Below are 16,189 nucleotides of genomic sequence, written 5' to 3' on the forward strand. Positions count from 1 at the left end.
GTTGGCGCACCATACATCCGATCCGGTGTTTTCCTTCCTTCTACATTGTCCTGGTTCATGGTCTTCTTTACACTTAACGCAAACATATTGGCGGCCGCAGTTTGTGGCAACGTGACCAAAACGTTGGCAGTTTCGGCATTGCACGATGTCGTTGGTCCTAAGACGCTCCCAATTCTACAAATTTCAAAACGCCAGAAGTGGGAAAGTCCTTACCCAATTTGAATATTTTTTTTCTACTTAATATTTATCTTATAAAAGATTTGTCTAAAGCTATTACCTATATTTAAAAAATAAAGCGTTTGGGTGGTAAAATTTTATCAGCATATTTCGTTCGAACAATTACTTTGAATAAAAAGAGGAGGGAGATAGACCACCTCCTCCTACTGTATAGAAATGCTTTGTATAAAGTCCCTCCATTTGACTATTAGTTGCAAATAACTGTTTTAGTAGTTAAAAGTGACTACTTAATAGTTATTATGGAAAATACTTTGATTGACTAATTAAAATGATTGACTATGAAAATAGTTAAAAACATCTGTGTCACACTCAAAGGCGTACGTTGAGCTTCTGGGCCCAGTCAATAATGCAGAATGCGAAAAAGCCCTTATTAGTAGGTATTTCTTGTGTTCCCGGTGATTCATATCCTTATGATTGGGATCTTGGGAGAAAGTTATAGAGCGGGCGGCCACTGCAGAGGAGCGCTAAACATGAGTTTTTGGCTAAAGTCCTGTTTTTGGTGCTGTTCGTGGACCAGTTAAGGAGTTGGTATCAAATCAAAGGTAAAACTGAGCTTTCGTGGCATAGAAGTTTTTTAAGCCATTTGTTGATTGTTTTTTTTAATCCATACAAAGTATTTTTAAAATTATTAAAATATAAGGGAAATATAAACAAGGTGCGATGCAAATGTTGTTAATATAGACATTGGAGAATCAGTGATGTCAAAATAAAGGTAATAACATATTCTTTTTAAATTTAGGGGTCTGCTGGATCAAATCTTGGCATTTCACCCGAAGCCTGGGGAAACGTTAAAAGTGAAAAACGCTCCTAACCTTAAAACAAGCTGCATGACCTAACCTCCAATTTCTGACTTGGAAGACCTCTGGTTTTCAAAAGGAGACATTATTAGCTTTAATTTGACATTAAATTCGCCTTTTAATTCAATAAGTTCATATATAAAGGGTACCCAAAACCCTTTAAGTGCGCGCATGTTTTCATGAATTTTTAACTCTGGGAGGGTTTTTTGAAATTTTTTGGATGTTATGAGGGACATCGACTTTGGGAACCTAGGAAAACGATATAAAGTTTTAAACACTGGTATAAAATGATGTTAGGTGCAGTATAAAAATACTCATACGTTTGTCAATTTTGCTCTAATTAACTTAAAATTTATTCATCATTCAGTTACTTTTTCAAGTCAACCTTACTAGCCATTGCCTTATTTCAAACGTTCAAACTTTCGAACAGAATTGAAGAGTTATAAATACATATTTGTTTAAATATTTATGCATTTAAATAAAAAAAAACAAATGCAAGTGTAATTCTGTAATTCTTGTAGACTGCAGAGGATTTAAATGAAATAATTTTGTTTTATTAAAAATGAATTGGTCGGTATTTAACCGTCATTAGTTGGAAGTGCCTTGTTGGGAACACTCCTTCGTTTTGGAGCCAATTTGAAGCATTTGGAACGTCCTGATCGGCTTCGACCTGTTAATCATTATTTTTTTTTACTTGCTTCATTTTCATATATTAACGACTCATAAATGAAAGGCGTAACATTGCCATTCATTCTTATCTAAATTTTTATTAAAATAATAATATAACTTAATTTCACTTGATTACCAATTTATCGTTTGCATATTAATAATTTAATTAACATAAGTTAATTAAGTTTTTCATTCCAATGCTTTTCTCGAATATTTTCCATGGTAACACTATTCCCTACTTACATCAATTATTATTATAATTTTTCTCTCCTAATGTTTGTATTTACTCGTACTTTCTATTATTAGATTTTCTTTAGATTATTCTATTATAATTCCATCAAAATCCACCTTATGGTATGTAGTTGTATTCTTTAGTACCGAAATGCTGATAATTCTTTTGTGTGCCCCTTTAACTGAAAGGCTTTTTGCATTTTTTATTTATTGTTGATGCAGCAGCTCTTTGGTTTTTTTTTTTTTTTAAAGATAACATTCATAAAAACAATAACAACATTCAATTATACTCACCACACAACATCACAACAAAGTGTTGTTTTGTTATATAGGTACTTCATTATCTAGAATTAGAACTACTGGGAACTGGGAACTTTCTAAGTCAGAGCTCCATGAAACATGAAATTCTGTGAGTTTCAGTTGGCGGTTGTGAGTCGACGCGAACGGACATATTATTTTTCAGAATCCCATAAAGGTGAAACAGTTTTTAGAAAACCTACTACTATATTCGGACATAAAGTGCTGTGTCGTGCGTGCCTCCAGAACAAAAACTTTATTTAAATTCAAATCACTCCATCGTCCGCCACGGTTTTGGACTGGCAAATTATTTGTATTTTGTGAAAGATTATCTCAAATGCTAATGAACACGCTGAAATCGCCATAAAAGTCTAAGCAATTTCAAAACAAAATATAAAATTAGTCACCCTTTGGCTTGTTTATGCATCATAAAGTATGTATGATCCACACAGAATTAAATGTTGGGGAGTTTATGTTTATTTTTTTATCATTTGTTTTGGCTGATACTAGAAATTAGCATTAGTATTCAAAGGGAGGAGTTAAGGATAGAGTTACACTTGTTGCTAGATACGCTAGAGCTCTACAACAAAACACAATTGTGTGCAAATCACGATTCGTTTTCACACTTGACCGGTGCGGATATGTAGATGTACCTACGCCTGTAATGCTAGGAAATGTTTTTCTTTGTTAGGTCTGATTTTGAACTTGATACACAATGGCATTTTCAAGTACTGTGTTGTTGATAACTCATTATAATGTAGGTACATTGTGTAGATATCACTGCAAAAGATGAATGAACTCCTTTAAATGTTTTAGTATTTAATCAGTGGTGAAGAAAGTTTCAGTTGATAGATAAATTTATAATCAGATATCTCGAAGCTAGGGCAGTAATGTTGATTAAAAATTTCTGTTTTGTGTTGATTTCTATTCTAGAAACTTTTTTCTATCTTTCTAATTTGAAATTCGCAGCACTTGTGTATTCATTTGCTTTCCTACACACAATAAATACATTATAGATAATTATTAAAAATACTAAATTGAAAAGGTTAATAGGCACACATTTACCATGCATTCAAAAAGTTTTGAATGCTTAATTAGTCTTACACAATAGATCTGTTAATAAATAATTGTGAATGGATAAATTAGTTAGGTCATGTATGAATTCTGATAAACATTTGTTGAGTGATAAAATAAAAGAAAAAAATAGGTAGATTTATTTTGTAGGTATATGGTTCACTATTTAAATAAAATGCACGACTGGGGTCGCACGTACTTGCTCTTATGATAAAAGTACCTTTTATGTCAAAGCTTTTTTTGAAAAATATTTTGAATAAGTTATAATTTGATTTTTTAATTTTTTTAATTTTTTTTTTTTTAATAATTTTTGTGTAATTTTTTTTTTATAATTTCTTACGCCATATTTCCGTTACCCGTATTTTTTAAGAAAAACAAAAAACGCAATTATATTAAAATCACTTACAGAATTATGTATGTCAAATTTAATTTTAATCGTTAGAGCCGTTTTCGAGAAAGTTGTAGCAACTCAATCACGCTGTACGGGAAAGAGCCGACATCAGCGATTTAAAAAAAGTTAATATCATATTTCCATTATCCGTATTTTTTGAGAAAAACTAAAAACGCAATTATGTTAGATTTACGTACAACATTACGTGTGTTAAATTTAAGCAAAATCGTTAGAGTCGTTTTCGAGAAAATTGCAATAACTCATTAACGATGCACGGGAAGAGCCGACATCACAGATGTAAAAAAAATTTTAATATCATATTTTCACTACCTATACGTATTTTTTGAGAAAAACTAAAAATGCAGTTTTGCTAGATTTACGTACAGTATTTCGTGGGTCAAATTTAATCAAAATCGTTAGAGCCGTTTTTGAGAAAATTGCAATTCCTCGAACACTTTGTATGGGAGGTATATGTTCTAAGCGAGATATTAAAAAACAAAAAAAACCAACCTTGGAAATTACGAAAAAATCATCTGTACCAAATTTCAAGAAAATCCGTCCACCTGTTTAGGCTGCAGCTTCATGTACAGCTTTTTTTTGACGACGCACAGACGCACAGACCGACGGACGTCATGACGAAAACCACTTTTTCGGACTTCTCCATCATCGTAATGTTAGTTTTGATTAAAACCTCGAATTTTTTTTTTGACACGGAACCAATAGGTACTTGCCCTGTAGAGCAAGTAAAAAAAATTAGTGTTAGCCGTTAGCTTATTAAATTTATTTTAAATTGATAAATTAAAGAGTTAAATCATCAGAGATTTCGAAAGCCACGGTAATAACGGCATGGATTTTTATATACAAATTAGGTACCTATCGCAAAAGTTGTTATGGAACATCTTGTAGGAAATGTATACTTTTTCTATTAAATGAGTGTATATTTTCCGGCAATTATGCAAAGAGCAAAACAAAACGCCTTATCGACGAATTTGTAAAAAAATTATATTTATAAAAAAGGTTTGAGAAATAAAAAACATCTTGATGATTTTTGTATTATTTGAAATAAAAATACAAGTTGTTAAATCTGATTTAAATCTACCGTTTAAAAGTCTTATGCGAAAAATCAAAATTTTGAGTCCGATATCTTTTAATAAAAAATAAAAGTGGAGCCTTATCATTTTTTGTAGGTAAAATTTATATTTTTAAGTTGTAAATGAAATATTTTATTTAAACTTTTTGCATTAAGAGTTAACCTCTTACCGCATACGAAGCCATAAAGTCTTATGCGAAAAATCAAAATTTTGAGTCCGATATCTTTTAATAAAAAATAAAAGTGGAGCCTTATCATTTTTTGTAGGTAAAATTTATATTTTTAAGTTGAAAATGAAATATTTTATTTAAACTTTTTGCATTTAGAGTTAACCCCTTACCGCATACGAAGCCATATTTGGTTTTCTTAAGTTGTAGTAAGCTTTTTTGCCATGGTTATTACCAATTTTTATTTTAATCAACGGTTACGATTAATAAAGCATATATTTATGTAAAGGAATTCCCATATTTTTGTCAATAAAATGCACAACTTATCAAAGTAATCGAGAATTTTTTTAAGAATGATCGGAGATAGAATAAAGATCAATTAAACTACCAGTTTTAAATTTAAAAAAAACTATAGAAAATAGTAAGTAAAAGTTAAACAAAAATTATTATAATATATGGATTGTTCATAAAAATAATAAAATAAAAAACATAGATTTTTTTTCTTCTTTCACTTAATAAGGTATAATATTATATAATTAATAATATTATATAAGTTTCCAAAAAAAATATTTTTTTTTTCAAAGCTTTCATAATTTGCAGTCAGGGGTTAAAAGCAAAAACCCGTTATTTATATTATCAATGAAATATATGCATATAATAGTGACACCGCACAGTGGTCGATTTTGAGTCACTAGGTGGACTTAATTCTTTTATATGTCTTATTGGCTTAGAATATTATTTTTAAAGTGATAACGTCTTACAAATCGATGAACCCTAATCTCCCGTTCTTCCCGTGCCTGTTAGCAGTTTTTTCACCTTAGCCTCTATATTCATTATCAATGTACAGCTTAAACTATTACACTGGTTTACAAGGGTTTTGTTGCCGAAACAAAAATACACTTTTCTGAAGGTTTTCGGTGTCCTGAACTCGAATCCGAAGTTAAAAAAAATTAATCAGCTCCCGTTTTTGAAATATTACCGTTAGAAGATGCAAAAAAACGTTTTTTTGGGTACTTTGGACCTTATTCTTTTATATAAGGAAAATTGTTTGAGCATATTTAGTAACGGTTTCTATAAGAACTGTTTTCCATCTTTCAATGCCTGTTTAAATCTTTCTGATGTCTTTTTTATTGCCCGAGATATCTTTAATGGGAAAAAATATTTCTTTTTCCCAAATTTTTTACCGTTTTCGAGCCCTTTTGACCGTTTTTTATTTATATCTTTTTCGTTTTGATAGATATATTAATCAAATTAACAGGAAATATAAATAAAAGCCAGGACTATATTTGTGCAAAATTTCAATCTTTTTCATAGTTACATTTTTGAGATAACGGTAAAAAGATGGTCTTTTTTTTGACACGTAATATCTTTTTACATAGAGCATTTGTAAATTTGATTTATTTTAATTTTGAAAAGAGATAATATAACCTTTCATTTCATATATCACACATAACAGTTCATGCTCTACAAACTAGACAATCTTGAACAATGTCCTTCCGTAATAAAAATGGTCACCTTAAAAAGAGCGAATTGGTACCTGAAAAAGACGAAAAAAATTGTTTGCGGCGGTTTTCGGCACTTAATTTTAGCATCAAATTAAAGGTAATGATTCAAACTACAAAATATAAAAAATTCACGATGGCACTCTTCGGCACTTTTTTTTAATCGTCCAAGAAGTAAAAAACAAACATCTGAAAACTATCAAAAAAATGCCTTACAACATTCAGTTAATAGAAATAGAATTCGACTTTTTTTTTACAAAAAACAAATTGAATTTAAAAATGCATACCACTAGCATTTTCTGACATTTTTTTGTTCAACTCAATTACTCACTTTTATCATAAACTATCACTTTGTAAACACTTGTTAACTCGTGGAAGTTAAAATAGAGAGTGAGCAAATCATGAATGATTACATTGAGATGCTTCCCATGAATAAAATAACGGCATCAAAAAATTATTTTTGTTGGTTTTTGTTGTTTAAGAATATTTACTTTCGGCCTAACGGTATTTTTTATGTTGACAACAACTTTTTTTTTCGACTTTTGACCAGCTACGATGTACTGAATCGACCAGTGTGCACCGGGGGAAAATCCGCTATGAATGAGATGTGACGCTACAGTCGCCTTAATGGAGTTTTGTATTCTATAGGCAAAAAAAATCCCTGAAAAGGACTTTTTAGCTACTAAGTAACCAAAACTAAAACGAAAATGATATTTATTTATTTTTTGTTTTTGTTATAACTATTTTAAAATAAACTTCATTAATTTCACTACCCACAAGTTCAGGCACGTACAAACAAAAAAAAGGGGTTTCTTATAGTTTTGGTTTTTCTTTAATTCCTACAAAACTACATTTTTACATGCGGATTCCTGTACATATTGAAAACTAAATTAGTACTTAATAACCAGTGGAGTAGCTACCGCTGTATCAGCTGTATCCATGTAACAGGGCCCCCGAGATATAGGGGCCCCCAAAAAATTGAGTATTAAACATTTTTTGATTATGATAACCATTTTTTGTACATGTGCCTTTGGGATAGTTTTTTTTCCTTTGCATCTAGATCAACGAAACGAATGTAAAAATGTTAGTATCGATTTTTGTGTTTGAAAATATAGATCCTGTTTCCAAAGTCCTTCAACAAAATGACTTAGACACTTAGGGCCAGTTATACAAATATTAATTCCGTGGTTCAGCAACTTTTATCTTCTGAAATCGGTGGTAAAGTTGCGGATTAGCACTGTTTCAAGGTTTTTAAAAATAAAAGCAGGAAAATAACGAAACGCTTTTTTGATGAGTTGGCAGAAGTAACTAAGTATAAGAATTTCAAATCCGGAATCGTGCCTTGAAGTCAACGTTTACAATTGCCGCCTGGGAAATTTCGATGAGTTAAATTAAACAAGGATTTTAGAGCCTGCATGCTTCATGGCCTGAATAGTATGGACCTTAGAACCAGATAAACTGTTTCCGTTTTCAAATGATGTAATAAAACAAGGATCAACAAAACTGGTAGAAAAGTAGAATAAATACTCTCCAGTTGTTTCTACGAGGAACAAGTTGCTTTAAAAATGTGCTTAAAATTATTCCATAAAAGAACTTGCTAAATTATTATGTCCCTTAATTTGGTGGATCCCTGTGAGTGGATCAAAGAAAAACTAATCTCGGATATTGAAGCTTATTAATTGCTAATTTCTTGTCCAAAAATCAATTTCGTAGATCCTATGGTTAGTTTCATATTTCAATTTTAAGTTTAAAAAATGCACTTCCAGTTTGCTCGGCCAGTGGAAAATTTTTTTGAAATACCTGCTGTTTTTAATTTTGTTGTTGTTAATAATAGCTTTCATGGTGCAAATCCACATTTTGTAGGTAGCTCAACTCTTTTTGAAATATTTAAGGTTTTATAAATAAAAGTAAGTTTTCAAAATACCAAAAAACGCAAAATTCTACAATTCTTTTTGCTGATTTTGAAGTAACTTAGACAGAGATGAATCGCTTACATTCCAATTTTTGTAGAAAAATAATCATGCTTCAAAATCGAGACCCAAATGGAATGCTTAAACAATTTGGGTCTGGGTAACTTTAAATTTGTGCAAAACAGCCCGGAAAAGTATACATAAAGGCTGTGTTCAAGAAGATGGAGAGGGCCCCCAAAAAAATTTGGATACAGGGCCCCCAAAGGGCTAGCTACGCCACTGTTAATAACATACACTTTTGAAAATAATTAGTACGATTTGTTTTTCATTTTTTCCATTCATATTTTGAAAATTAATTTTAGAAAAAATTTTTCAAATGTAAGCTTTAAAAACAAGATAAAAGTTGAGAGTTTTGGCTTTATATTTTTTTCAATTTGTAATAGTTTTTTTTTTTAATTAAGTCAAATTTTAGAAAGTTGACCCTCCCGATTTTAAACGGGTGGCGGCTGGGGACGAATTGAAAAGTACTTGTCAACCCCCAGTACAAACCATAAACCATCCGTATTCTCAACTTGAATGAAGTTAAGAACATTAATCAAATCACTGCTGCTTTCATGTTTCAGTTTCTGGTATTCAATTCAAGGCTAGACTTTTGATCTTTTATTTTTTTTTTCCTCGTCATGATTTTTATTCCTGTTTTGCAGGGATCTTTTTTTTTTTTAACTGAACATTATTGTTATTTTTTCTATTTGCAGTAAAAAAAGGAATAAAGGGCAAACATGCGTTTAAATCTGTCTGAATTCTGTTGGGCAATATCGCTGTTCGTACTAGCCCAGTGCACAGGAGTTGAAAAGTAATAAATAAATGTAAAAATTGAATAATTTGTTAACTTGTTTTGAAAATAGAAAACCATGGAAATGTAACAACTCTAACCTATGTCAGCTAGATCTTAATGATGAATCAAATACTCCCAGATTTGAAAGCCAAAAGGATTGTAGAATGTCATGTGGGAAGTATGGTGCAATTTGGCCAATGCCTACTCAGGAATGTAATATTGCACATGACCGAGTTTATTTCGATCCATTGAAAGTAAGGTAAGAATTTGGTCATGAAAGATCAGTTTTAAAATTACATTGAAAATGTTTTATAGTTTCTCACTACACTGAACCAAAAAGGTACATAAAATTAATGAATTTGTACATTAAATTAATGTAAAAATTCATGGCAAATGAGCCAATGTAAAAATTCATTAAATTTAAGAATCTTTTTAAGAACAAATTCATAAGGGAATGAATCTTTCTTAAAAATTAAGAATATGTTCTTAAATTTTATGAATTCTGTTCATACACGAATTCGAAAATTTTTGAACATGTTTAAGAAAAGTTTCTTAGATTTTAAGAAAAATTCATACAATTTAAGAATTATTTCTTATAATTTAAGAACAAAGTTTAAGAAAAGTTTCTTACATTTTAAGATTATTTCTTATATTTTATGATTTTTTTCATAAATTCCGTAAAAATTTGAATGAAATGTTGCTTAAATTTTATGAAAAAAATCATAAAAACTATGAATTTTTCTATGATTGTTTTCATAAAATGTAGTACACTTTTCATTAAAATGTATGCATTTATTTATATAGATGCATATAATATACATTACCATTCAAAGCATTTAATTTGTTCCTGAAAAAAATTGTGTTCCAATCAAACAAACAGCAAAAGAAAACAACCCAAAATCTAAGACAAAGAAATGAAACAGTTTTTAAAAATAAAAGAAATGTTTTATTGGTCACTTTCACTATAAATTAAATAAAAAATATAAATATCACTATAAATTTATTTTAATTTAATTTTTCTTTTTTAATTGATGCATCATCTGGAAAGATAAAAAAAAAGTTTGTATTAGTAAAATGACTATGTACTATTTGGTTCAAAAAATCGAAATAGGAGGTAGAATTATCTTTTACCTTATTGTAATCGGCAGCATTAGGTTCTGCAGCTGAAAGAAAAAACAATACAAAATTGAATAAGTTGGGGAAAAATCACAATATAAAAAATTTAGGTAGATACAGAATGAAATAGAATAATTTGAGGAGTGTTGATAATATTACTTTAAAACAAAATTTAAATATTTAAAGGGATTAAATAACATGCAACACTTACTAAATTCTATGTTTTCCAAACATGATGTGTTTGCTTTTTTTTGCAATGACAACTTTGGGTGTACTGGATCTGTTGCAAATAGACTTTAGGATGGTTTTTACGGTGCAGTATAAAGTGCCCTTTTGCCGGTTCTATTATATTTCGCTTTTTTGCGAAAATAACATTGTCTAAAATTAAAGATTACTCACGTGCCTACTCGTTTCACAAAAGTATCTAAATTATGTACCTATAACAAAAAAATGTTTAAATATATTTAATATATATATAAAAGAAAGAAATTTTTAACAAATTAATTATGTTTTTATACTTATCTGAGTATATGGGAAAGAGGCAACGGGAACCAACAAGTGTCTTATACTCTTCAAAATTGTATACGTGGTTTTAAATGCTTAACACTGTATTGTTTTTTATTTACAAACTTGTTTCGGCAACGACTGTCCACTTTGAATATCAGATTTTAAACTAAATCTGCAGAGAAAACTTTCTAAGGCATAGATTCAAAACAACAGTTATTATTTTCTAGATTGATGAAAAAATACATAGACTTTAAGAAAATGTACTTAAAAACTCAAAAGGTAAGAATTTTTTCATAAATTATATGTATACTTTCATAGAATTTAATGAATTAATTCTTAAATTTTGGAAAAATATGAATTTCGAACTTAAAAAGTATGAACAGATTCTTAGATTTTAAGAATAAGTTCTTAATACCGAATGCAGGATAACGGTAAAATGCTCGTTATTTTTCAATTAATGAAAAAATACATTCATTTTAAGAAAAAATACATTCATTTTAAGAAAAAAAAAAAATACTTAAAACACACAAAATTTATGAACTCCTTACAAATGTAATTTTAAACATAGATTTTTTTAATTTTAGAAGGGAAAAAAGTCAATTTTAAAAATTATTTTAACTCAAAATACAACTGAATGGAAAATAATAGTGAACCTTCAATAGTGAATTTCATTCATAAAAGTATGTCCAGATTCTAAGATTCAGCAAGAATTGGAGCTAGAAGTTTATGAATTTATTCATAAACCTTCGTATTTGTTCTTAAAAAAAATTCATACAAATTTTTTCCATAGGAAAATTTTTATGAAAACTGATTCTTAAATTTTATGAATCTTTCTTAAAACTAAACATTTTTTTTAAGAATTTGTGCTTAAATTTAATGAATTTTTCTTAAAAATGTATGAATTTTGGTTTATGAACGAGATTCATAGTTTTTAAGAATAATACTTTTTTCAGTGTATTTTATTTTTAATTTGGTTAATTTGTTTATTTAATTTTCTAATTTTATTTAGATTTCACGTCGTTGCTCCAAATTCACATACATCGCAATTCATTCGTGAAGCAAATCGCATATTTGTGAGTAACGCATTAAAAGAATGTATTCGCAATTGTACATTGGCCCAAAGTAAGGAGATATTAGTCAAAAGCACCGTTAACTCTACCAGTTTAGATCTGGACTGGGAGACAGATGAATCATACACACTTACTTTGAGAACCACAGGTTAGTTCCTATGTTGTTTTTATAATATTACTTAACGTTTTATTTAACTACATTATGTATTTGTTAAAAATTTAAATTTATTATAGAAATGGCAACTTTTGTGGATATTAGGGCTGCGACGGTTTTTGGAGCAAGACATGGATTAGAGACATTGAGCAACTTAATAACTGGTGGATTGGGGTAAATGATATTTTTTTTTAAATATACAAAATATTTCAAATTACAGAACATTGATTTTTATTGAGATTTAAAAGTTTATTTGGAAAAAAAAACTTAATAGGTTAGGTATACATTTTTTAGCTCTACACATAAAAATGTTCTTAATGTATAAGGTCTTGAATGAACAGCATCAACTTGTGTGGGTTTCCACCAAATTCATAGGCTGGATTTATAGCTATTTTAAATGTATAATTATGGTACAAGATCCAATGATTAAGATAAATTTAATACAATAGAAAATTGAATTGAACTTTGAGTATCAGGATCCACCATCTAAATCACAGAGAACTTTGGTATCACTTTATCATTTCACATACAAAATTAAAACAAAAATCAAAGACGAAAACAAATTTATAGATAAAAGAATTTTGTTGTCATAATTGCAACAATAATAATTTTGAATTAAAGACATGTTCATTAGGGTGGCTAGATTTTATTATTGTCTTTTATTTTTAATTCGAAACGTGAAACAAAAATCCAATTAATGCTTAAAAAAATAATTTTTTAACTTAAAATTAAATGGGAAAAACAAACATAATATTTTAAATAAATATTCCTTTTAAATTCACGTTTAAAATGAGAAAAGTTTAATAAAAAAAGTTATATAATTTACTTTAATTTTTTTGGCAATAATCTAACCAAGGGTTTGTAAATTTAAAATCACGAACTGTCAAATTTCTAACGTCCATACTTTTCTTGGAATTTTAACTAAAACATACTGTTTAAAAAATCAACTTTATTAGAAGATCTATAAACTTTTTTTCCCATTAACAGTAATTTTTTAAACTTTCAGACTTGGTTCAGTATTGAATGAATTTATTTAAAAAAATTGACGTATACAGTTCTGTTTGTTTATGATTAGACCCGGAGCCCGCATCAAATTTTTTTACTGGAGGTGTAACCAAAATGTTAAATAATGTTTAGTACGCTTAGTTGTGACACATAGAAAATATATACTTCGAAACGAAAGTGTGGTTTTCTAGCTGAATCCGCATAACTTGGCTAAGATTCTTAATAAATTTTAGGTCGGCAAATTTTTGGGATGATTTTGTATGGTAGAAAAACAAACAAAAGAAAACCACTTTCTTCAGACATTTTTTTTATTAAAAATTGACGTTTTTTTCCATTCTATTTTATTTTATACCTATCTTAAACAAAAACTAGAAATGGTTTAATAATGGTTGCTGGAGCTCGAATTCGTGACCGACCAATGTTTCCACATCGTGGCTTATTACTTGATTGCTCGAGAAATTACATTCCTGTGAGATTTATAAAAACTACTTTAGATGCGATGGCTACATCTAAGCTCAATGTCTTTCATTGGCATGTTTCAGACTCTCAAAGTTTTCCGTTGGAGATAACAAGAATTCCTGAATTGCAAAGGTTGGTAACTACTTCTTACATATGTATATTTTCAAAATTTTAAAGCGTCTGAACAATGTTCCTTTGTCAAAGTCAACATACTATAGATTCTAATATTTTTTTGATGGTACTAACTGTATAATTTACAGATTTGGAGCTTACACACCTGAGCACGTGTACACCCGCACTGACACTCAAAACCTCATAAAGTATGCCAAAATTCGTGGAATACGAGTGCTAGTCGAACTTGACGGACCATCACATGCTGGCATGGGATGGCAGTGGGGTCCCATGGCAGGCTTAGGTAATCTAACAGTCTGCATGAACAAACAACCATGGCGTTCTTTTTGTTATCAGCCACCATGTGGTCAACTTAACCCAGTCAATGATAACTTATATGGTCTGCTGAAAGAAGTTTTTGAAGATATTGCAGAATTTAGCTCACCGGAAGAAACAATTCACATGGGAGGAGATGAAGTTTTTATACCATGTTGGAATGAAACTCAGGAAATTGTGGATAAGATGATGAAAACCGGTTATGACAGAAGTACTCTTAGTTTTCTGAAACTATGGGCTGAATTTCATGCAAAAAATCTTGAATCTTGGGATGATGTGAATCAGAGACTTCATCCAAATCTTCAAGTTCCAAAATCAGTTATAATATGGTCAAGTCATTTGACAGATCCTTCGCTTATAGCTGGATTTTTGCCAAAAGAACGATATGTCATTCAAACGTGGGTTGACTCGACGACGACGTTAAATAAAGATCTTCTATCTATGGGGTATCGTATTATTGTCTCGACAAAAGATGCTTGGTATCTTGATCATGGATTTTGGGGAAGAACAAATTACTATAACTGGCAAAAAGTCTATGGCAATCAATTGGTGAGAGAACAGAATATGCTAGGCGGTGAAGTGTGCATGTGGAGTGAATATGTTGATGAGAATTCTTTAGGTATGAGATATAAAAGAAGCATTATTCTGAATTTTATTGATTATTTCCTTCCAAATTATAGACAGTCGCGTTTGGCCTAGGGCTGGAGCAGCAGCAGAAAGACTTTGGTCAAATCCAAAGATATCGGCAATGTTGGTGGAACCAAGATTTTATCGCTACAGAGATAGGTTAATTGCACGGGGTGTAAGACCGGATGCAGTAGCACCCAAGTGGTGTGTTCTTCGTGAAGGTAACTGTTACTAAGAGAAAGTTACATTTTGTAAGCACTGACAAAGACTAAAGTTAATTAACTTTTAAAGTTTGTACTTGGTTAACAATTAATATTTAAAAATTAAGATTAAAAATCATTAGAAATACATTTTCTATTTTTATCAATTAAAATTAACCAGTCTTCTTAATTTCTTGTCATCCTTGTGAAATCAAAGTTTTTTTTTCTAGAAATTAATGGCGTTTTCGATTGGCTCTCCGGAAGCGTCCGGAATCATTCAGAAGCCTTCTGAAAGTGTTTCATTCGCACAAAACTGACAGACAGAACGCTTCTGAGAAGAGAAATTCTCTTCTCGATTTCAAAACAGAATCCAATCAAAAAGCACTAATACATATATACTCACATGTCAAATAAACACTCAATCATGTTTTTTATTGTTTTTCATTCACTTTTTTTTTTTATTTTTTGAAATTAATTTGTTAATTTACTTTCAAACAATTCAATTATGCTTTTAAAATATTTTAAAAAACGAATTCCACATTAATTTGTTGAACATTAGGCACAATTTTCTTTAATATAAATTATTTTTCAAATCCTATGCCATATTTGACATTTTGAATTTCAAATAAAAGCAAACATAAACAAAAAAAAAACAAAATTGAGTGGAAGCGATTCAAACTGTTTTATTGGATTTCAGAATGAGTGAATCCTTGAGTGTTTCCAATCGAAAACGACATAAGATGAAACCCAAAAACCTCGATTTTGTTTTTTTTGTTATTCAATATTCCGCTAAAATAATTTTTTGGGTTTCATTTTAGTCTAGGTTACTTCAAATTTCTTACTTTTGAGCTAGGTATCTTTTTAAAACACAATCTTGAATATTTTAAAAACGGTTTGAGCTGCGAATGTGGGGTTGATATCAAAAATAATGTATTCAAACTCTTCAATTAATGGCAAAAGCAAAAACTTAAAAAAGTAATTTTTTAAAATGTCTCCACCGACCGGTGCGCCTGAAACTTTAAGTTGAAATAAAAAATGACTGGGTGGAGCTACGAAATTAATTTTTGCGCAACAAATTGGCCTTGAATTAGCTACATTTTTGGGCATCAAAAATATATTAATTTTCTTACTTTCGTCCGCTAACTCCAATCTTATTTTAGCGGAATTTTCAATATAAAAAAAAAACTGTTGAGACTAGAAAAACCAAGTTTATGGCAAAACTAAACACATTGTTTTTAATCATTTCAGATTTATTTTAGCGGAAAATTCAATAATTCGAAAACTATATGCGAACTACAAATTTTTGGTTTGAGCAACAAATAAGCATTTAATAAGCTACAGTTAATGAGATTAATTTTTTTTTGATTCCGACACAAAGTGTCCGCCAAAGTAAGGGACGTAAAT

General features: G+C 29.7%; 1 protein-coding gene across 2 annotated transcripts; it reads left to right on the top strand.

Moving 5' to 3' along the window:
- Window positions 1-2,289: 2,289 nt before the first annotated feature.
- LOC129908230 (chitooligosaccharidolytic beta-N-acetylglucosaminidase) lies at window positions 2,290-14,958 on the top strand. Of its 2 annotated transcripts, none has more exons than XM_055984600.1 (8): window positions 2,290-2,409; window positions 9,121-9,218; window positions 9,271-9,459; window positions 11,833-12,041; window positions 12,128-12,221; window positions 13,425-13,643; window positions 13,772-14,577; window positions 14,639-14,958. In XM_055984600.1, exons 2-8 carry the CDS (start codon window positions 9,145-9,147, stop codon window positions 14,818-14,820), a joined length of 1,773 nt encoding a protein of 590 aa, XP_055840575.1. In that variant the 5' UTR covers window positions 2,290-2,409; window positions 9,121-9,144; the 3' UTR covers window positions 14,821-14,958. The 2 variants fall into 2 exon arrangements, with proteins under 2 accessions (XP_055840575.1, XP_055840574.1); XM_055984599.1 differs by having other exon boundaries at window positions 2,333-2,664.
- The last annotated feature ends 1,231 nt before the right edge of the window (window positions 14,959-16,189 follow it).

Source organism: Episyrphus balteatus, chromosome 2 (genome assembly GCF_945859705.1).
Source record: "Episyrphus balteatus chromosome 2, idEpiBalt1.1, whole genome shotgun sequence".
Taxonomy (NCBI): domain Eukaryota; kingdom Metazoa; phylum Arthropoda; class Insecta; order Diptera; family Syrphidae; genus Episyrphus; species Episyrphus balteatus.

Bases quoted from the DNA above. Each gene is read 5' to 3' on its own strand.
- LOC129908230 (XM_055984600.1), top strand. From the start codon at position 9,145: ATGCGTTTAAATCTGTCTGAATTCTGTTGGGCAATATCGCTGTTCGTA. The intron at 9,219-9,270 runs GTAATAAATAAA...TTTTGAAAATAG, and splicing joins CAGTGCACAGGAGTTGAAAA to AAAACCATGGAAATGTAACA. The intron at 9,460-11,832 runs GTAAGAATTTGG...AATTTTATTTAG, and splicing joins TTCGATCCATTGAAAGTAAG to ATTTCACGTCGTTGCTCCAA.